The sequence below is a fragment of the Nematolebias whitei genome, chromosome 12, assembly GCF_014905685.2.
Source record: "Nematolebias whitei isolate Nwh7 chromosome 12, NemWhi1, whole genome shotgun sequence".
In the NCBI taxonomy this organism is placed as follows: Eukaryota; Metazoa; Chordata; class Actinopteri; order Cyprinodontiformes; family Rivulidae; genus Nematolebias; species Nematolebias whitei.
This window is the reverse complement of record NC_056509.1, coordinates 24,697,254-24,720,162: the sequence shown is the minus strand read 5'-3', so window position 1 is coordinate 24,720,162 and position 22,909 is coordinate 24,697,254. Positions and strand designations below refer to the sequence as shown.

The window sequence follows — 22,909 nt, the reverse complement described above, 5'->3', positions numbered from 1 at the left end:
AACAAACCCAATAAGGATTAAATACATGCTGACCACTGCTAAAACACACACTCTGCCTATAATACTGTACTGTAAATAGTCTGCCATTCTCAATGTTCCAATACATATTGAACATTATTATTGATACTGTTTATCTTATTTCTTATATATTGTGTTGTTTATTAACATTTAGGAACTTTTGTGTGAAATCTTTAAATCTTTTAATCTTTTTATCTGTTGCTGCTGATACACTGGAATTTCCCATCCGTGGGACAATAAAGGCTGTTTCTATTCTATTCTATTCTATTCTATTCTATTCTATTCTATTCTATTCTATTCTATTCTATTCTATTCTATTCTTATGGGACCAAGGCTCGCAGTTGAGATGTGCCAAGTGATCAACTCATCCTACAACCTCCGTTCTGGGATGGTGCATCTCATAATGGAGTGCGAGAGAGTCGGGACCACAGGCAGAGAGATTGCATCAGCAATAAACCAGAGGGCACAATTTATTCGAAATACCGGGATGACCGGAATTTACCTGATAACCCATTATTTAGTTCTGATTAGCTCCCCGTCCTGGGGCTGAATGCTCTTTCCGCAGAGATTCTGACCTTTCTCCACTTACTGGAACTTTACAAGGCCAAAGGAGCTGAGGTGCCCTTCCTTCAATTTATTAATACCCCAGATGCCATAGGGTACAGTCCCGGCACCTATCCGAATCTCTATGCAACTGCCCTGGGAATCGCCAGTGCCCTCGAGCCGACCATCAGTGTATGGGGCCATTACCAATATGTCTGCATCCAGGTTTTTCCGCCTGGGGGTGGAAATAGGGGCTCAAAGAGCAAATACAGTGGCAAAGGGTGCGGTTACCAACTTGGGGTCGAGTACAAAGGATGTTGAAGAAGTGGTCACCATTTTCCAGGAGACAGCTCCCACGCAGGAATAGGTCACCTTGTCAGCTGGGCTTAACCTCGCAAGCGGCGCCAACGAGACCATACCCCAACAGCGAGATCAGTGCAAGCCCGCCTAACTTTTAACTAATAGACCTTGGCTTTTTTGTTACGCTTGCCCTGTTCTTTGTCTTTTTCTCTTTCTTTTCCTCCCATATCTGAAGTCTCTCAACGATTGTATCGATTTTTTTTTAACTGTAAATAGTTCATATTTTAGCAACATGGTTAATAGGTGTTGGATCAACAGCTTGTTCGAACCTATCACAATTGCTGGCAGGTCCTGTTTTTGGTTTTTGTAAAAAAAAAGAAAAAAAAAGCTTCAGATGGTCTACTGCCAGCGAGCCATCAGCCCAAATGGACTTTCATTCAGCCGCTGCACTCAGTGGGCGCACGTGGCCAACGACCCTAACAGGTGAGATCACAAAATATCCGACATGCCAGAGCAGGGTCCAATGTAGTCATAAGCAGGGGAAGCATTTAACGTGCTTTGATAGCTCCTCAACTCCGTTCTTCTGCCCCCTTTACTTAGCCACGCGCGTCCGCCAACCGTTAATAATAGTCAGTGGTATAAGTAGTCAAAGCTTAATTAAAAATGTCGGGGGGGGGGGGGGGGGGGGTTCGGTTTGGACCTGTAATCACTGTTAATTTGTCAGATCAGGTGGGGTTCGGAGATGATGGCTGCAGGCTGGAGTCGGTCGGGTCAGATTTTTTGGACCCGAGTGCAACTCTAGATATCACCAAGAACGCCATGGCTGACCAGAGCAATGGCTCCATGACTGGTCCAGTCAGATGGGAGAGTGACCAACTCAGTTGGAACCACAGTTGTTTCAGTTTGGGTAGTACCAGCACCACAAGCAGAACTGGTAGCAGGAGTAGAAACAGCAGGAGCAGCTCTCTCAGCACTTGGACTTTCGCTAGTTTTCTTCCATGGTTCTGCTTGTTCTGCATTTTCATCAGTGGGAGACCTTGGCTTCTTTTCCTCAATATTTCCCTTCAACGTCACCAGGTAGGTCTTCCATGGAGCTTCTACATCATGAACCTTAAATTTAAACAAGATGGTGCCATTTTAACAACAGTATGATGGCTTGTTGTGCAATTAGCTAATAATAAACATGCACTAGTATTCACTATGTCAAAGCAGTAATGGCATAAATAGTTCCCTTGTTTTAAAGGGGTACTACTTCTACCCAAGTCAAACTCCATCTATCCATCCATCCATCCACACACACACACACACATGCGCACACACACACGCACACTCCCACCTAGAGACAATTTAAAGTTACCAATAAATAGGGCTGAGTACCGAACCAAGGTTATTTTATAGCACTGACCAAACTGCACCGGTCGGTGTATGGATTGAAATGTCACTCTTTTTTCGGTGTCAAGTTTTGGTATTGGCTGGAACGTGTCACGTGGTTTCAGCACGCAGGCAGGTAAAACACCAGACATATGACAAACAGACTACGTATTTACACCCAGAGCTGTATAGAGCTGCCGTACCTAATCTATGTATAATGTATGACTGTGAAGTTGGTGCTGCCCACTAGGGCATTAACAGAGTACTCGAGTAATCTACACATCGATTGCTAGGGCATCTATCGAGGTGAAAAATGTAAGGTCGGGTATCTGTAGTGACATCATATTATGTGACCACCGTATGACGTAGGGGGCGGTGTTGCACTGTTGCAGGTCACAGAGTATGGTGTAACACTGGGTCCAATCCACCGAACCAGAACCAGTTTCGGTTTAAGTTTCGTTTTTGACGTGCTGCATGTTTCTTCACGTTTGCAGTTTAATAATAATAATAACTAATAGTTTAGTTTTTCCTGTGACTTATTTGCAGTATGATAAATGGTAGGAGCATAATATACACTCCCAATGTTTTGTTGGTCTTTTTTTTTTGGTACATAATTACCTTTTTTTGCGGTTTTATTTATTTATTTATTTTTGTATCTTGAGATCTAAGACATCATCAAATACTCGAGTTCTACTCGGGTTTTATTATGTTAATGTCGAGTTTAAAATTTATATACTCGTTCAACCCCTACTGCCCACAGATGGGGTTCACGTGTGCAGCGCGTGTGTTGTCAAACGGCTTCAATTTATGAGCAGAAAGTTGCTCCGTGTTTTTCTGCAAGGAGCGATAAGGACAGCAGCCCCCCCCCCTCAGCATTAAAGTCAGCCTGTGAGTGTTGAACGACATGATTCATTATCTCCGCGACCGGACTCCTCTTCATCAAAGAACTCAGAGGACAGAGCTGTGTCTGGGATTTTAGCTGGTAAGTTTACGTTTGTTAATGTTACTGCAGCTTAATACGTGCATCGCGGTGAATTAAACTAGAATCCATGTAACGCTAACTTTAAGATATTTGTGCGTAAATTTATTTTATGGCTATCTATGTAGCTAGTTAAAATCAGAAGCTAACTAAAGTCTGACAGTAACAAATAAAGCTTAGCTTGTAAGTTTATGTTCTCCTCACAGGAGGTTCTGACCTTGATGTGAGGAGGACAGACAAAAGAAAAGTGAGGTGGGGGCCACAGGACAGTTACAAACTTTGCTGTCAAAAGTTTGCTGCTTTTAACTATAGTGGAGGCTCCATGTTGGAGGTAAGTAAACTTTAAAGGATAATGTTGACAGTTAAGCTTTTATTTCTCAGCCTAGATAATGTTTTTTTGAGCAATAATAACACAACCATGTTATTGTTGATGTTTTGTGTTCTCATATCAATTAGGGAAATGGTAAGATCCCTAAACCCCAGAGAACCACAGAGAAGATTCAGGAAGAGGCACAGAGCTACAGAAGTCTGTATCAACCCTAACCTCAGTGAATCCAGTGACCTGCTGGTGGAATGTGAGGGACATAATGCCATTGCTATCAGACTTGGCAACCAGGTATCTGTGTGTGCAACAATTTTCTACTGCTGGAGACACCATCAGCCAGGAGCGGGCTTGTTTGTGTCCAGAGAAAGCAGACATGTTGATTTTTCTGAAGAAAAACTGTTAAGTGAAAAGGTCCTCAGTGTATAGCAGTGAGCATTAGACACTGACGTGTCACTGGTTTGAAACTGTTCTTTTGACCTGAAAATTATTAGTTTATTTTTATGTAAGAAAACTGCTTGGAATAGAAAAACACCCAAGTTAAAATATAAAACTGTACTGTACTGTAATATGCAACATAATTTTCTTTTTGTTAGAATTAATATTAATTACAAAATTGGTACCGAAAAAAGAACCGTCCAGGAACCGACAGCAAAGTGAAGGTACTGACACCGGTACAGATTTTTTTTAGAAAGGTACCCAGCCCTACCAATTAGCCTAACGTGCATGTTTTTGGTCTGTGGGAGAAAACCGTAATATCCGGGAAAAACCCATGCATGCACGGAGAGAACATGCAAACTCCACCCAGAAAGGCTCCCGGCCAGGATTTGAACTGAGGTGACCTGCTCGCTGAGAGGTGGCAGCTCTACCAATTGTGCTATTGTACTGCCTAGAGTACAAAATACCATTCATTGTTATAGTACTAGAGTAAAAAACACCAACTCACCAAAGTGTGCCTGCGAAAGGTGGACAGGTCAGTAAAAGTTCGTTTACAGAGAGCACACATGAAAGGTTTCTCTCCCGTGTGGATCCGTTGGTGCCGCTGGAGTGCGCTGAGCTGAGTGAACTGTTTATCACATACTGTACATTTGTACGGACGCTCACCTACAGAACAAGTTTGTTTTATTGTTACCAGGAGGAAGTCAATAACTTAAAAGTACACTTAAACATATAAAAGTAAATGTCTTACCTGTATGTATTTTTAAATGCTCTCTGAGGGAGTTCCTCTGACCAAAGCTTCTTTCACAAGTGTCACACTTAAAAGGCTTGGAGCCAGTGTGGATGTTTAAGTGGTGTTTAAGGTATTCTTTAGACGTAAAATTTTTCCCACAGGTGTCACACGTGAAGGGCTTTAATCCTAAAAGAAAAAAAAAAAAAAAAAGAAAAGATTAATGCTTAGTAGATAGCTACCTTCTTATGTTTCAGTATTTATTGTTTTGATTGTGCTACAGCAAGAAGAAATGTAACAAATACAATTTTTTAACATTCTCATCAAAGAATACTAAAATCTCTTTAACCTGAGTGTGTTCTCTTGTGATAGGCCAACTTGCGCTTCTCAGTGAAGCGGGCATCACATTCATTACATGCAAATGGTCTCTCTCCGGTGTGTGTCCTATACAGGATAAAACAAGATATTTAGATCTCAACTATGTCACTCATTAGGATACACTTTATATATCCATCCATCCATCCATTTTCTTTACCCGCTTATTCCATTTTGGGTCACGGGGGGTCACGGGGGTCGCTGGTGCCCATGTCCAGCAATCACTGTGCGAGGGGCGGGGTACACCCTGGACGGGTCGCAAGTCCATCACAGAGCCACACAGAGACAAACGAGACAAACAACCATTCACTCTCTCACTCACACCTAGGGACAATTTAGAGTTACCAATCAGCCTAACATGCATGTTTTTGGACTGTGGGAGGAAACCGGAGTACCCGGAGAAAACCCACGCATGCACGGAGAGAACATGCAAACTCCACCCAGAAAGGCCCCTGGACCGGGGTTTTTTGAACCAGGGACCTGCTCGCTGGGAGGCAGCAGCTCTACCAGTTGCGCCACCGTGCTGCCCCCACTTTATATATATTATATTATATTAATGTGAAATAAATATCTACAAAGCAACAATTTTTTTGCTTTTTTTTTTTTGAATGTCCAGAGGACCAGATTTAACTTTTTTGGATTTTTCTACCTGGATTATTGAGCATGCATCAGGAAATATCTACAACTGTTTAAATATAAATAAAACGGTATTATTTTGTAGTTTGCTGAAAATATCTCCAAGGGGTAAAACAATTACCAATAATATCCTTAAGCTTTCACCTCACAATACTACCACCTGTTTTATTAAGGCTTAAGAAAAAGGCAGAAGAAGAAATGTTCAACTTGTGTTGTGACAAAGCAGCAGGTTCAAGTGACAAAGAACAGTTTACCTTTGATGCCTATTGAGGGCAGACTTCTGGGTGAATCTGGCCTGACACTTGGTGCACTCGTAGGGTTTGATGCCCGTGTGCGTCCTCTTGTGCACCAACAATGTAGCTTTGGAGCTGAGCGTCTTTCCACACTCAGGGCACATGTATTGTTGTTTTTGTTCATGCACCTGGGACAAATTTCTGCTTTAAATTTCTCTGTGAAAATTCCCCAAGCGTATGACTTTGAGAAAACAAAAAGGAAGCATGCAAAGATTTACACTTCACCTGTCTCTTATGGTGGGCGACATCCTTCTTTCGTTTAAAGGTCTTTGCACAAATGTCACACTCAAAAAGTCTCTCAGTGCTGTGAACGTATTTTACGTGGAGCTTCAGGTTCTTGCAGTTAGCAAACGTTTGCTGGCAGAATTCACAGCAATAGATTACCGGTACATCTGCTGTCTCTCCATGGTAAGTACTGGCAAAAAGAAGAAAAAAAAGTTTATTTAATTAGGTGTGCCAATAAGCATAAAGAGTTCTCTTGATATTAATTGACAAACATGTAAGTATTTTGTATTGTATTGTATGTATGTAGTTTCATCTTTAAATCACTTCTTGGTTTGTTGCCTTCTTACATCTCCTCCATGTCACTGCGTGAATGCAGGTACAGCGTGCGCTCTCAGGACATTATTACATGCAGTGTTCCCTCAGTGCAGACTGAACTAGGCAAAAGGGCCTTCTCCTACTCTGCTCCTGTTTCTTGGAATATCTTGCAAAAAGATCTGAAGCTCTCGACCTTGACCTCTCTAAGTGAATTTAAACATCTGTTAAGTTCCTGGGAAAAACCAATGCAGATACTGTATGTTCTTAATTTTAGTTTTGTACATCGCCTTACAGTCCTAGCTGTTTATGTTTTGTTACATTTTCTTTTAAATACCATTTTATTTCCACTTGTAAAAAAAAAAAATCAATTTGTACACATCCTTTATGACTGTCTATTATTGTCTTTGTTTTCCACTGTTCTATTTCGTATAGGCCTCGTCCTTTAAGGCTATCGCTAGTGGGTTTATCCCTTCACGCACAGCGCAGCACTGAAAACTTTAGTCCGCGCCCACCGGCTGTGTAGGCCCCACCCCCGGTCCGTATAAATAGACCGGGCAATTGGCTCCCATTTTTTCTTCAGCCAACTAGCTAGCACTGTCAGAAGAACGAAGAAGGAAAAGATGTCCAGCTTTGACTGGCACAACTTTTGCGAAAGATGCCTGGATCTCTGCCATGCCGACTTCCTGCCATCCCTGTGGGCTATTCCCCCACTCCAAGGAGAAGCAGAGACGAGCAGCCTTGTTCAAGGTAAGTGCCGAGGAGTGTTTTTCCGTAACGGGCCGCTACTCACTGGACGACGCCATCGCCTTTTCTAATGTGTTTTCCGCATGGTGAATCAGATGATTCCCTCGAAAAAGGCGATGCGGGCAGCAGCTCTGCTGAGTGTTTTTCCGTGGCGGGACACTACGCACAGGACGACGCCACCGCCTATCTTTGATGCAGAGTCGCACAGTGAATCGAATGATTCCTCCGAGAAAGGCAATGCTGGAAACAGCCTCGCTTCCCCTCCCCTCCTGGAGACCATAGCGACGGAAGAAGAGCGGCCGAGCGAATGCTCGGCCACCTCGGGTCTTCCCACGTCGGCGACCACACAGCTCCCAGCTGTCGGCGCCCTCCTCTCGGAGCTGCCCGACATAATCCAGGAGGCTGCTGACACAAAGGGACTTTCCATCCCTCGCCTCCCTCCAACGGGAAGGTTTGGCTCCGCCCCGGCTGGAGGAAGCAGACCTGTTGGAGGAGACAAAGAGCCCTCTCTGTAAAGCCGCTGATATCATCTTAAACATGTGCGCCACCTCTGCGGTCTGCCTGTCCCGCATCGCCGCCTGGATGACCATGATCCAGAGGACCACCTGGCTCCGCCTCTCGCCATCCTTGTCCAAGAGGCTGCAGAGAGACCTGCTGGAGGGCCCCATCACCCCAGAGGCACTGTTCGGGGCCAACTTCAGAACCATCCTTGAGAAATTGCAGAGGTCCGAGGAGGTCTCAGAGATGGTACACCATCTGGTGACGTCACAGTCCTCCTCCCACCCCTCCGGCTGCTGGAGGGACCGCCTCGGCCAGCAACAGCAGCAGAGGCGCTTCACAGCTGTGGCAGCGACTTCACGCGCCACTCCTCCGCCGGCCCCCTCCACCAGGGAACAGCTCCTTGAGAGGAATGTGCGTGTTTTTTTGATGTTGTATGTTTTGAAATAAAACAGAAACATCTCTGAAAGTAAAGCTTCATCTGATTTCAGCTTGACTGTCAGATCAACTGATCTCACAGCTGCCTCTCTTCACATATTCCCCACACAGAACGAGCCGGTAACCTCTAAACAGCGTTTTAAAATGCACCGCAGTTCGGTAAATATCACAAAACAATCGTCTGCCACGTCAGCTAAAAATTATGTTTTTTCAGCAGACCGAGTTCGGTAAAATCCCTCGCTCTTAGCCAGAACCCGTTTTTATTTTCTGCTGTTTCTGCCCACTCACCGCGCAGCGGGAGTAAGCGTGTTTCTCCACGACAACTGCAGCCTCCACCGAAATGGCGTCTCACTCAGAAAACGCTCACACCTCCTCTCAGTGTGCGCCGGCTCACCTCAGCTCTAACGTGAGACTGCAATCTGGGCTTAGCACAGAGGCACACATACAGCCCTTTTCTGTCAGAGCCCCCCTTGAGTTCCCCCTGGAGAATCTCCGGAGCGGGTGACGGCAGTAAGGGTTTTTTTAGTCTGGTTGACGTCCATGAGAAACATGACACAACACAAAACGCGTGCCCTCTCTCTGAGCATTACTCAGAGTGGCAACGAGTGTGTTCCCTGGACAGGTGGACGGGCCATCTGATCAGCAGGGGTTACACGCTGCAGTTTCGCAGCTCAACCCCCACCATTCAGAAGGATTATAGAGATGGTTCTATCATCTCCAGAACTGAGATCGTCTCTACTGTCAGAAGTTCAGAAATTCTTGATTAAAAAAAACATGATTTCCAGAGTTCCCTACGGAGAGGAAAACATGGGGTTTTCCTCCCACTACTTCCTGGTTCCGAAAAAAAATCGGAGGGATGAGACCCATTCTCGACCTGTCCATGTTCAACAAATCAATCATGAAGAGACAATTTCACATGCTGACAATCAAGCAGCTGCTGGAGAACGTTCACCAGAATGACTGGTTCACCTCCATAGATCTGAAGGATGCATATTTTTACATTTCCATCATTCCGAAACACAGGAAATTCCGGCATTTCTCCTCCAGGGTATTCCGTATCAGTACAACAGGCTACCGTTCGGTTATTCCCTCGCCCCACGCACATTCTCAAAATGTGTGGAGACGTCTCTGTAACAGTTACACATGGAAGGAATGAGAATTCGTTTTTATCTGGACGATCTGCTTTTATTAGATCAGTCCAAGTAGAAGCAGCTGCGCAGACCAAACGCTAGTGTTACACCTGTTAAACCTGGGTTTTTGTATAAACTGGAAAAAAGTTCAGTTCGCCCATCCCAGATGATTGTTTATCTGGGAGTGGAGCTAAACTCAACCACGAGAGCCCGTTTATCACAGCCGAGAGTCAAAGATATGTCAGCTCAGCTCTGCCGTGTCAAATCCTGCAGTGTAGTAACAGCTCTCTCGGTCATGTGACTCCTGGGGATGAAGTCAGCGGCTCATGTCATGGTTCCGCTGGACCTACTTCACATGAGACGCCTTCAGAGATGGTTTGCCCACCTGCGCATAGATCCTGTGCGCCAGAAGAGACCGGATTATCTCTGTGCTCACTCCATGAGAACCAATCTGAATCAGTGGGGAAACCCCCTTATTCTGCCAGAGGGAGTTCCCATCAGCAGGCCTACATCACACGTCTCAGTTTTCACAGACGCGTGCGTCCCTGTCAGGCTGGGAAGGAATGTGTCTGTCCCAGGCAGTGGGAGCACAGTGGCTGGACCACATGTCGCTTCACATAAATGTGCTAGAATGTTTTCATGGTCTGAAACGTGACTGAGCATTTTACCTCCCAGCTGCGGGATCAGCATGTTCTGATCCACATAGATAACAAAGAGGCGGCAGCTTACATAAACCGTCAGGGAGGCGTGCGCTCAGCCCAACTGTTATGCATCGCGAGACAGCTGCTGTGTTGGGCACACAAAAACCTGCTCTCCATCAGAGCAATGTACATTCCCGGCGTCCTGAACAGGAGAGCGGACATAATGTCGAGGGGCGGTCCCCGCCACAGAGACTGGAGCCTCTATCCCGAGCTGATCTCTCGGATTTGGAGCAGGTTCGGAAGAGCAGCAGTGGATCTGTCCGCCACACGGGAGAACGCCCAGTGTCAATTATGGTTCTCACTGAGCTCACGAGACGACCAACCGTTAAGAGTGGATGCCTTCGCTCACAGCCCGTGGCCAAAAATGCTCCTTTATGCGTTCCCTCCAGTCCTGCTGACAGCACAGACCCTGGACAGGGTCCGGGAGGAAGAACTGTCAGTCATCCTCGTAGCTCCCGAGCACTCCGTGGTTCCCAAATCTGCAGCGACTGATATCGGGTCGGCCGTGGAAACTGCTGTGGATGGAGGACGCTCTCCTCCAGGCAGGAAGAGCGATCAGGAGTTACTCAGAATAGGTCAGCACCTTTGGGTCTGGCCGCTGAACGGATCTGTTTAGAAAAGATGGGCCTCCCACAGGATGTGGTGCATACGATTCAAGGCGCACAAGTCGCTTCCACCACAGCGCTGTACACATCAAGTGGACAGTTTTTTCAGCGCTGGTGCATAGAGAAAGGCGTGGAAGCCATCTCATGTCCACTAGGTGGCGTGCTGTCATTTCTACAGAAACTGATGGACAAAAATTTAGCATTCAGCACAATTAAAACTTATGCTGCAGCTACTTCTTCCTGTCATGAGGTTTTTTTGGTGACAGAACAGTTTTTAACCACCCGCTGATGAAGCGTTTTTCTGAAAGGTGTACGGAGACACAGACCTGTCACGTCCACTAGCTCCACAGTGGGACCTAATGATGGTCCTGCGCATTCTGATCAAAGTTCCTTTTGAGCCTTTAGATCAGTTTTCACTTAAATTTCTGTTATTTAAAACAGCCCTGCTGTTAGCTCTGACGTCGGCAAAGAGAGTGAGTGATTTATCTGCTCTCTCTATTGCTCCCTCATGTCTCAGAATTCAAGTGGACGGCAGTTCAGCTATACTGCGTCTTAACCCTGCTCTGAAAAGCATCACAAGCTCAATCAGATCAAGAGTGATAACCTTGGATGGGTTTTATCCTCCTCCTCATAATTCTGAGGAGGAAGCAATATCTCACCTCCTCTGTCCCATGTGTGCACTTTCGTGTTACGTGGTGCATACGGCCACACTGCGCCGCTCTCAGCATCTGTTTGTGCATTACAGGGACAGCTCTTCAAGACGCCCTCTATCCACCCAGCGACTTTCACACTGGTTGTGTGAGGCTACTTCTGAAGCTTACAGATCATCTGGGCTGGATCCTCCAAAGAATCTCAGTGCATTCCTACAGAGGGTTTTCATCCTCCACAGATTTGCATGGAGGGATGACTGTGGAGGATATTTGTATGGCGACTGCCTGGGCATCGCCGTGTTCAATTATTCGTTTTTATCTACGTGATGTTTCTACTTTCTCCATGACCCATTCTGTTCTCAGGGTTCTGACAGTATGATTATTATTTGTTTCATGGAGCCTCACTTTTGAGTTCACACCTGCCTGCATGCAGTCGCAGTGTGAGATATTATTATCAGTCACAAGTTCATGACTGCTGATTTTATTGTTATTAATCGGTTCACCCTGGGGAGCTGTTGGCCTGCTCTGTTCATTGTTACACTGTTATAATTCGTAACCTCGGTTGTTCCTATTCACAGCAGCAGGTCTGCTATCTCAGCCTTTTTCCTCACCAGAAATCTGTTCTCCGGTGCGCTCCTGTGCATGGAGCGTGTAATTACGCAGCACGTAATTACGCACACAGAAGGTTGAGTGATGAAATGGGTTTTTTTTGTGCAAGCAGGTGCTTCATGTTTGCGTCTAAATGGATCCATTGAGGCATAAACTACATCCTGCTTCGCCTTTAACCCACTAGCAATAGCCTTAAAGGGTGAAGCCTATACGAAATAGAACGTTGGTTACGTACTGTAACCCCAGATTCTATGAGTATAGGTGCAGCCCTTTAAGCTCTGGGCCTCACTGGTTCCTAAATGGCTGAAGAAAAAAGCTATTTGGGAGCCGATGGCCCGGTCTTACCGTAATTTATATGGACCGGGGGTGGGGCCAAAACAGCCAGTGGGCGCGGACTAAAGTTTTCAGTGCTGCGCTGCACGCGAAGGGATAAACCCACTAGCGATAGCCTTAAAGGGCTGCGCCTATACTCATAGAATCTGGGGTTACAGTACGTAACCAACGTTGTCATCACTCTTTGTTAGAATCAGTTCTCTCGTAAATGAGTCCCTGAGGCTCAGTGGGATTAACCTGTATAAATAAAGGTTGAATAAATTAATGTAAGAAAACCTAGCCCCCTTTGGAACTTATAGCTCAGACATCTTTCTTAGTTTGTAGAAATTTGACTACCAAATGTTCAACTTGAGTGTGATTATGTGACTGACCTTTGAGCTCTCTAAAAATAGATAAATTATTCATCTGATAATTGATACTTCAAATGATAATCTGCCATATGATAATCTGTTATATGTATTTAATAGATGCAACAATTGCTACAACAAACAGATTCCTGTAGCTCAAGCCAACAGGTCTGTAGATGATGACATAAACCTGGCCCTCCACTTCACCCTGCAGCATCTGGACTCCCCAGGAACCTACGCTAGGATCCTGTTTGTGGACTTCAGCTCTGCATTTAACACCATCCTTCCCACTCTGCTCTGGGACAAGCTTTCTCTGCTCCATGTAACTGACACCACCTGCAGGTGGATCACAAACTTTCTAACACACTGGAGTCAGTGCGTACGGCTGGGGAAAGTTATCTCGGACACTCTGACTTTAAGCACAGGATCTCCACAGGGCTGTGTACTCTCCCCTCTGCTCTTCTCCCTGTACACAAACTGCTGCACCTCCAACCATGACTCCGTAAAACTTATTAAGTTTGTGGACGACACCACCCTCATTGGCCTCATCTCAGATGGTGATGAGTTTGCCTACAGGAGGGAGGTGGACCGGCTGGTGACCTGGTGCAGCGACAACAACCTGGAGCTTAATGCCCAGAAGACAGTGGAGATGATTGTGGATTTCAGGAAAGCCACAGCCCCTCTGCCCCCCCTCACCCTTAATGATACCCCCATCATCACTGTGGACTGTTATCGGTTTCTCGACACCACCATCACCCAGGACCTCAAGTGGGAGCTGAACATCAGCTCCCTCATCAAGAAGGCTCAGCAGAGGATGCACTTCCTGCGAAAGCTGAGGAAAGCCAAGCTGCCAGCCAAGCTGATGGGGCAATTCTACACAGCCATTATTGAGTCCATCCTCTGCTCCTCCATCACAGTGTGGTACACCGGAGCCACTGCCAGGGACAGAAATCGATTGCAGTGCATTGTGCTCTCTGCTGAGAAGGTAATAGACTGTAGCCTCCCATCTATCCATGACCTGTACATCTCCAGGACTGTGGGGCGAGCAGGTCAGATTATAGCTGACCTTTCTCACCCTGCACATGAACTCTTTAAACAACTCCCCTCGGGCAGGAGGCTTCGGTCCATTCGGACCAGAACCTCCCGCCATAAGAACAGTTTCTTCCCCTTTGTCGTCGGACTCTTGAACACTCATAATCCCATTATTGTATAACTCTGCTTTGGTCACTTTATCACTGTATTTTAACTGCACTACTCCATTTGCACTTTTTTTCTGAGTATTGTATTGTATTGTATTGTATTGGTTGGTGTACATTTGTTTTCTTTTATCTTTTATATTTTATATGCACCTTTATGCCGAAGCAAGTTGCTAGTCTGTGACTCCTGTTCATTGACAATGGCAATAATAAAACAAATCTGAATCTGAATAGCACATTTAAAACAGTAACTGTTGTCAAAGTGCTTAAGTGATTCCGGAGATTTGGGCTATGGTAATTTGTCTTTCTTGACCAACATAAACTACAAATTTTGTAAAAAAATTTAGTTAAAGATTGTTTTTTCCACAACACTGTTTAAAAAGCGTTCCATTTTACAAGACAAAAAAAGGAGGTGTTTATCGGCCATAGGCTGTCCTGATTTCTAAAGCTTGGTAAAGGCCAAAGAAAAAGTTATTTTGGTCACTTTCTAACCTAAACTTTTCAAATGTTTTGCCAGCAAACATTTCTTATTCCCCACAGTTTTCACACTTTTTATACAGTTTATCTCAAAACCCTGACATCTTCTGTCAGTGTGTCTCCCATCACGATGACTTGTTTTCTCTCAAATCCCCTGAGTGCACACATCCAAACTCTCATGGACTTCCATTGTATCAAAGCACAAATTTTTCTATTCAAAACTGGAGGTGAATTTTAAATTTTAACTGAACTCCTACATACAACAAGTATAAAAATGTGCATGTGTGGAAACAAGACATTTCTGTCATTTCAGGAATTCAGTGACTGTTTGAGACTTACTTTCTACTCTGCATTTCTGCCTAATTCCTGGGAGTGAAAGACATAGGTGTGTGTGGTTACCATGGTGATCATAATGAGCCACTGGCAGCAGCTTTAACATTGCTTTCTCCTGAAGTGTTTATACAAATTATACATTAAAATCACCAAATTTTGTCGATTTAAATTATTATTAAAATAACAAATGACTAAGGAGCTTTACAGAAGGAAATGGCACAAAGTAAATTAATTTTAATTCTGAAAATGAGCTTATAACTAGCTGGTTTATTGACCAACTGGACTCCTCATGCACATGTCATTAGGACTGGGTACCTTTATAAAAAAAAAATCAATATCTGTACCGGTGTCGGTACCTTCACTTTGCTGTCAGTTCCTGGACGGTTCTTTTTTCGGAACCAATTTTGTAATTACTATTAATACTAACAAGAATAAAATTACGTTACACATTACAGTACAAATTGTGAGTTTTATTTTTTAACTTTGGTATTTCTATTCCAAGCAGTTTTCTTACATAAAAATAAACAAATAATTTCCAGTTCAAAAGAACAGTTGCAAACAACAAGTGACATGTCAGTGTCTAATGTTCACTGCTACACAATGAGGACCTTTTCACTTAACAGTTTTTATTCAGAAAAATCAGCATGTCTGCTTTCTCTTGACATAAACAAGCCTGCTCCTGGCTGATGGTGACTCCAGCAGTAGGAAGTATTCACTCTGAGGGTGTGGATGATGCTTGTGGCACACACAGATACCTGGCTGTCAAGTTTGATAGCACTGACATATTGTCCCTCACACCCAACCAACAGGTCACTGGATTTACTGAGGTTAGGGTTGATGGCAGACTTCTGCACCTCTGTGTCTCTGCCTGAATCTTCTCTGGGGTTTAGGGCTCTTATCTCCCTAATTGACATTAGAACACAAAACATCAACAATAACATGGTTGTGTTATTATTGCTCAAAAATCATTATCTAGGCTGAGAAATAAAAGTTTAACTGGTCAACAATATCCTTTAAAGTTTACTTACCTCCAACATGCAGCCTCCACTGTAGAAAAAGGTAGCCAACTTTTAACAACAAAGTTTGTGACTGTCATGTGCCCCCCTCCCCCCCCCATCTTGCTTTTCTTTTGTCTGTCCTCCTCACATCAGGGTCAGAGGCTCCTGTGAGGAGAACATAAACAGTGAACATTAGCTGAACTGTTTAAGCAGCTGATCCAATGAATGAGCAGTTTTACAAGCTAAGCTACATCTGTTACTGTCAATCTTTAGTTAGCTTCTGAGTTTAGCTAGCTACGTAGGTAAAATAAATTTACACACTTATATCTTAAAGTTAGTATTACATGGATTGTAGTTTAATTCACTGCAATGTATGTGTTAAGCTGCAGTAACATTAACAAACGTAAACTTACCAGCTGAAATCCCAGACACAGCTCCGTCCTCGGAGTTCTTGGATGAAGAGGAATCCGGTCGTGGAATGTTGATTCAGGCCGTTCATGCTCTCTAACACACACAGGCTGACATTAATGCTGAGAGGAGGAGGGGAGGCTGCTGTCCTTCACTCTCCTTGCAGAAAAACATGGAGCAACTTTCTGCTCATAAGCAGAAAGTTGCGTGTGTTGTCGAAAACACGCACTGCACACATGAACCCCGTCTGTGAGCGTAACAAGCACCATGGACATACAAGCTGTAGGGCAGCTCTATACAACTCTGGGTGTAAACACATAGTCTGTTTGTCATATGTCTGCATTTTACCTGCCGGCGTGCTGAAACAACATGACACGTTACAGCCGATACCGAAATTTGACTCTGAAAAAAAGAGTGACGTTTCACTCCATACACCGACTGACGCAGTACGGTCAGTGCTATAAAAGAACCACGATTCGGTATACAGTCCTACACGTCATGGAACTACAATGATGATCAGTAAAGCCCAGGAGAAACATTACCTGATATGTTTCATGTAGCTTTTCTCATTGTGGAAAGTCTGCATGCACTTGTTACACAGGAACTTGGCCCTGGATGTTTTTTTTTGTTTCCTCTTAAACTGTTCTTCTTCTTCTTCTTCTTCTTCCTCCTCCTCCTCTTCCTCAGCGTCCAGTACAAACAAGGGGTCAATACTCTGCATCTCGTCACATCCCCGTTCGTCAGATAAATTTTCCAGCAGTGAGGTCTCTTCCTTTTCTTCCTTTTCATTTGGCAGAGTGGCGTCTTCAGTCCCGTTCTCACTCTCCTCAGCGCTTTTTGTCTCAACTTGTTTTTCACTGTGAAGATTCTCATTTGAAGAGTAATGACGAGGCTTATGAACCATTTTACAGCCTTTTGTCTTTTCTCCCTTTTTAGTGCTACCTGAAGCAGCTTGAGGTTTGGGTTTTGAGGCACATGTTCTTCTCTCTCTGGGTTTTTGTGGAACTAGAGTGCTTAAGGCTTCAGCGCAAATCTCTGATAGACTCTCACAATCCAATATCTGTGCCACTGCTTGGACATCACCGATCTTATCTTGAGCAACTTCGATCTTCCCAGAGTACACAAATTCCAAAAACTTGGAGAAATCATTGGACTGCATGTTTGAGAGTAATAATTTCTCTTTGGTTGCATTCTGGGACAAAAGGATTTTCTTGAAGTAGCCGCTGGATGCAGCAAGTATCACCTGGTGGGCATGAAACTCCTGAACATCTCCCTGGTAGTCCACCTGCACTGTAACATCACACAACTGTCCTTGGATCCTGAGATGATGCAGAGAAGTTAGAATGTTTTTATGATATGAATTTGATGTGAGCTTGTGCACTTGGACCCCCATTGTACTGCTGAGAAAAACACACAGAGAGGATATGTTGGTTAAACACTCCTTTCAAAATAGCTTGAATAGAGCTTTAGAACGTGACGTCACTGTGTCTGTGGCGCGGTGGCCGATGGGATGGGATCACCATCTTTAGTGTCCTCGAAAATAAAGCTTTCTCAATTAAATTTTTAATTCCAAGTAGGTTAAAACAATTTAGCCATGGTCCAAACTTGTTGCATTATTGGATGTAATGTCCGGTCACATGACCGGAATGGTGAAAAAAAAATCGAAAACGGATTTTCGTTTCATTGTTTTCTTGCCTGGAAACAACACGAGGGACCAAACAAAAAGGGGATGAATGGCTTTAATATCAGAGGTGAGATGTCCTGATACAACTTTCTCCAGCATCCCAAGATACCTGCAAGTTTGTTCCAGACATTTCTATTCTGGTGAGTGTCTAAATTTGACTTTCTGGTGTTGTGCCATAATTTTGTCCAGGTGTACACATGTTTAGTTCATGTTTAGTTCATGTTTAGTTCATGTTTAGTTCACAGAAGTGGGTCAACCTAGTTTAGGTCGGGTTTATATTTTGTATGTAGCGTAGTCCTTGTTTAGACAGAGTGGACCTCTGGATTATTGTGAAATAAACTGTTTAAAGTTTCTAGTGTGATCACTTTTACAGTAGTAATACTGATCTGTGTTCTGATGTCCTCTTCAAGACAAGCCGCCTTATGAAATGGGTGAAACCCCAGGAGAGGAGCTCAGTGAGACTGCAGATGGGGAAGAGGAACACAAACTAGCAGCAAAAAGGTGACAAATACGTCAGTTGTGTGAACAAAGAAGAGCAGAAATAAATTGTCTGTTAAAGGAGAACAGGGAGCTCAGGTCAGAGCTGAATAAAAAAACAGCTGGACAAATAATTTTTAAAAGGATGACATAAAAAAAAAAGTCAAATATTATACAGGACTTCCTAGCTTTGTCATCTTATCATTGTTTAGCACTGTCTTTTCTGCTAGCATAAAAAAACTCACAATTTCATTATGGTTCTACTTACACTAATGCATCTTAGACTTGATCTACCTGTTCAGCATCTTTGTCATCTTTTTAATGTGTTACATAAAACTCTGTCTAATACCTTTGCCTTTCTTTTCTTGCCAAGGGATAGGGTGGACGTGCATCAGACAAGTGCATGACAGAAAGCTGTGGCCTTCTCTTCTAATTATTACCCAGGGACATTGTGACAGAGGCTTTGATATTAAAGACAGTGTGGGAATCTATGCCAAGGTCAAGGTTCTTTATTGCTATTCACATCGCATGTTATACACGAGATGGAACGAAATTGTGTACACAGGGTCCTAGTTACATCTGTAGTGTTCTACGATTCATAAAGGCGAGTCAGGATGATTCAGGACATCCTGTCCCTCAGAAGTCCATAACCTGCCCTCAGAGACACGGTAACTAAACTCATACACCCCCTCTTTGCTAATTTACGTCAGGATGAGTCTGCGTCCTGATCCTGGCCTCAGAGACACAAAGACTGTATGGTAATTAACCCCCTCAACTCTCCTTCCTGAGAAAGATAGACTTTGCATCTCCAAAAGGGTCTATATCAAAGAGGAAGCTCTGATGCTTTCTGCCAGTTAATCAACTCAGAACTAGAGGATGACACAGGAGTGGATTTTCACTCCTGTCCTGGTCCCACAAAAAAAAAAATCCTGTCCTGTCCCAATCCTGGTCCAGAGTAAAAAAATAATCCTGTTCTGTCCCACTCCTGGTAACATGACTCCTGCTCCTGTTCAGAATCACTCCCACTCCTGTCCTGCTCCTGTTTTTCATTTAATTTTTAGGAAATACCTTGAATTTGATATGATCTTCTACTCATCCCTGATTAAGTTACTTTGTGTTGTGCAGTTTTATTTAAAAAGATATGGCAACAGGAACTGTTCATCTGTGGTGAAATAGAGACATTTATTGTCTTAATCCAAACAAAAACCTTCACTAAAAGGCACAAAACAAATAATACATGGTCTGTAGTCCCTATAATTTTTCTATGGAGGATCAGCTGCTGAGTCCCTGTTTCTAGCTCTTTTGAAGGTCAGTTACAGTAAAAACAAAAAATCAAAACCAGTCCATGGGTCACACCATGTCTACCTTAGATGAAAGAACCCAAACACAACAAGTTGCATTTTACTAATTTATTGAGCAATTGTTTCCTTTAAACAGTGACATCACTGTCATGTTTTAAATTGTTTAAACAAACAAACATCTTCAGCGTTCTCCTGAGACAGGACTGAGAAGCACATCAGCTGCCAAACTCCCCACGGATCCATGACGTACCCCACAGCATGAGTCTCAGCTGAACAAGCGGGTTCTCCAGGGCTCTGTTGTTTGTATGTTCATTCAATCTTTATACAGGTTAGTCTCATTGAGTCACGAGGACTCATTTACAAAAGTACGGTGGCCCTGAAGTTTAAACCACAACTACAAAATAAACGCACAAATGCAAAAAAACAAACAAACAAACAAAACAATTACATTTAAAAAAAACACATTTGAAACAACACAAATACATTAAGCAAAGCCGGAAGAGGTGAGAAAGGTGGGAGGTTCAAACACCCCGTCATCCAATCAGCAATATTTCATGTTTTCCACTGGTCCCACCTCTTCCAGTTTCGCTTAATGTAATTGTGTTTAGGCCAAATATTATTAATATTATTATTATTATTATAAGTACTGAACTTCAGTTCTTTTATGGTATAGACAGAACTGCTTCGGTTAGTATACGTATCAAAATATGCCTTGTCTTTCGGTGTCAATTTTCAGTGATTGGCTGTAACGTTACACGTGACTGAAACCACGTGTAACGTTACAGCCAATGCCAGTGCAGCAACTTGCAGCGTGCAGGAAAAAAAACAGGAAAAACAAATATGTGGTTACACCCACAGACGGGGGTCACATGTAGTTATGGCAAGCAATTATAACCATTAATAGCCACAAATAGCCACTTGTGGCTATTAATGGTGATAATGGCTTGTCATACTATCTGTGTTGTGAACTAGTTGCATGTGTCAGCAACACGACTAATTTGGTGAAGCACCTGACCGTGCATGGAATCAATTTAAGAGCATGAAGTTGCTCCGTGTTTGACTGCAAAGAGAAAGGACCGCAGTCGTCCTCCCCTCAGCATTTAAGTCAGCCTGTGGGTGTTAGAGCCTGAACGGCCTGATTCAACATCTCCACGACTCGACTCCGCTTCGCACTGAGGACGGCGCCGTGTCTGGGATTTCAGCTGGTAAGTTTACGTTTCTTAACGTTACCGCAACTTAATACGTGCATCGCGGTGAGAAAAACTAAGATCCATGTAACACAAACTGTAAGATATTGGTGTGTAAATTTATTTTATGGGTATATATGTAGCTAGCTAAAATCAAAAGCTAACTAAAGATTGACAGTATCAGATGATGAAGCTTAGCTTGTAAAAATGTGCTCATCCATTGGATCAGCTGCTTAAACAGTTCACCTAATGTTCACTGTTTATGTTAATGTTCTCCTCACAGGAGCCTCTGACCCTGATGTGAGGACAGAGACAGACAAAAGAAAAGTGAGATGAGGGCCACAGGACAGTCACAAACTTTGTTGTTAAAAGTTTTGCTGCATTTTTCTACAGTGGAGGCTGCATGGTGGAGGTAAGTTAAACTGTAAAGGATAATGTTGACCAGTTAAGCTTTTATTTCTCAGCCTAGATAACGTTTTTGAGCAATAAGAACACAACCATGTTATTGTTGATGTTTTGTGTTCTAATGTCAATTAGGGAGATGATCAGAGCCCTAAACCTCAGAGAACCACAGAGAAGATTCAGGCAAAGACACAGAGGTGCAGAAGTCTGCATCAACCCGAACCTCAGTGAATCCAGTGACCTGCTGGTGGAATGTGAAAGACACTATGCCAGTGCTGTCAAACTGGCAACCAGGTACAGTATCTGTGTGTGCAACAATCATCATCCGCACCCTCAGAGTGAACATTTCCTACTGCTGGAGACACCATCAGCCAGGAGTGGGCTTGTTTGTGTCCAGAGAAAGCAGACATGTTGATGTTTCTGAAGAAAAACTGTTCAGTGAAAAGGTCCTCAGTGTGTAGCAGTGAGCATTAGATACTGACGTGTCACTGGTTTGAAACTGTTCTTTTGCACTGGAAATTATTTGTTTTTATGTAAGAAAACTGCTTGGAATGGGAAAATACCATCCATCCATTATCTTTACCCGCTTCTTCCATTTTGGGTCACGGGGGTCACCAGTGCCCATATCCAGCAATCACTGTGCGAGGGACGGGGTACACCCTGGACTAGAGCTGCCATTTCGGCCTGGATCGACCCGGATTACCCTAGTTGATGTTTTTCTTAGTTCGTATCTTAGATCTCATTACTGTTTTTCTTTTATAATTTATTGTTGGATGTAAATGGGCCCCTGAGTACATAATTTCGTTCCATCACATGAGATGCGAATGACAAATAAATCTCTGACTCTCTGCCCCACCAGATGAAGCAGTATAAAGAAAAACGGCGAAGACCATCAAAAAACCTGGAAACCACTTTTAAAGATTATATTAATAATTATAATTAAATCTGCCTGCTGTTAATGTACTTTCAGAATCAGATAAGGTGTTTTACTGTATTTTTGCTCAGATGAACTCTGCCTTTGCAGCTGACTCGAGAAAAGCCCTTATTATTTATTTTTGTGTGAAAACTTTTACATTTGCACAATCATATGAGTAAGTTTTTAATGTCAGAGTGTTTGCACGGAGCTTTAACAAACACGTCATTTAAATCAAACTAGCTACTACTAGCTCTGAATGCTAACAACAGTAGTAGCATCGAGGCTAAATTACAGTCAACAATAAACAAATAAATGCAGGAACCGTGTTAGAAAGCCAGACTCCAGCACTGCAACACAGTGGATGGATGACCGTGTGACAGACAGATAACTAAACAACACCAAGCAAGTTTTCTTACCGTAAACTCGCTAAAATTACAGCCGTAAACAAACGGACCGATCAGCGGGAGGTACTTCCGGTAGGAACAGCGCACAGAGCTCTCCCGCTCGCGCTCAACACAGAGGCGACATCCGGTGACGCGGATGTTCGTTAAAGAGCACAAACTATTTAGTTTGTTTATATTTTGTGAATGCTTATGAAACATTCGCACTTATTGTGATCCATTTTTCTTCCGTACGTTTTTCGGCATCTTTCTCGTTCCACGATTTTTGTGCTATTTCAACAAATCATAAATCAAACATTCGGCTCCTTCAGGACTAAAACTTTAGCTTTTTAAAATATTTAGCCTTTTCTGCCACTTTTTTTCCCTCACAGAAAATTAATTTTGCTCATTTTACATCCTTCAAAATGTTTTCAGATAAATTCAAGCTTTTCCGTGGTATTTGCCGCCTTGGATGAAGCCATGTGGTGGAATGAAATTGTGTACAGTGTCCCACACTACATACAAGAAAAGTATAAAATGTAAAAGAAAA

The 22,909-nt window shown here is 43.4% G+C and overlaps 1 protein-coding gene across 1 annotated transcript; it reads right to left on the bottom strand.

The window, feature by feature from the left end:
• Window positions 1-1,659: 1,659 nt before the first annotated feature.
• Window positions 1,660-22,476, bottom strand: gzf1 (GDNF-inducible zinc finger protein 1). Its single transcript, XM_037685107.1, has 8 exons — window positions 22,396-22,476; window positions 16,555-17,409; window positions 6,231-6,420; window positions 5,967-6,133; window positions 5,051-5,145; window positions 4,723-4,890; window positions 4,480-4,637; window positions 1,660-1,971 (listed from the first exon to the last, which is right to left on the bottom strand). Exons 2-8 carry the CDS (start codon window positions 17,403-17,405, stop codon window positions 1,660-1,662), a joined length of 1,941 nt encoding a protein of 646 aa, XP_037541035.1. The 5' UTR covers window positions 17,406-17,409; window positions 22,396-22,476.
• Window positions 22,477-22,909: the final 433 nt, after the last annotated feature.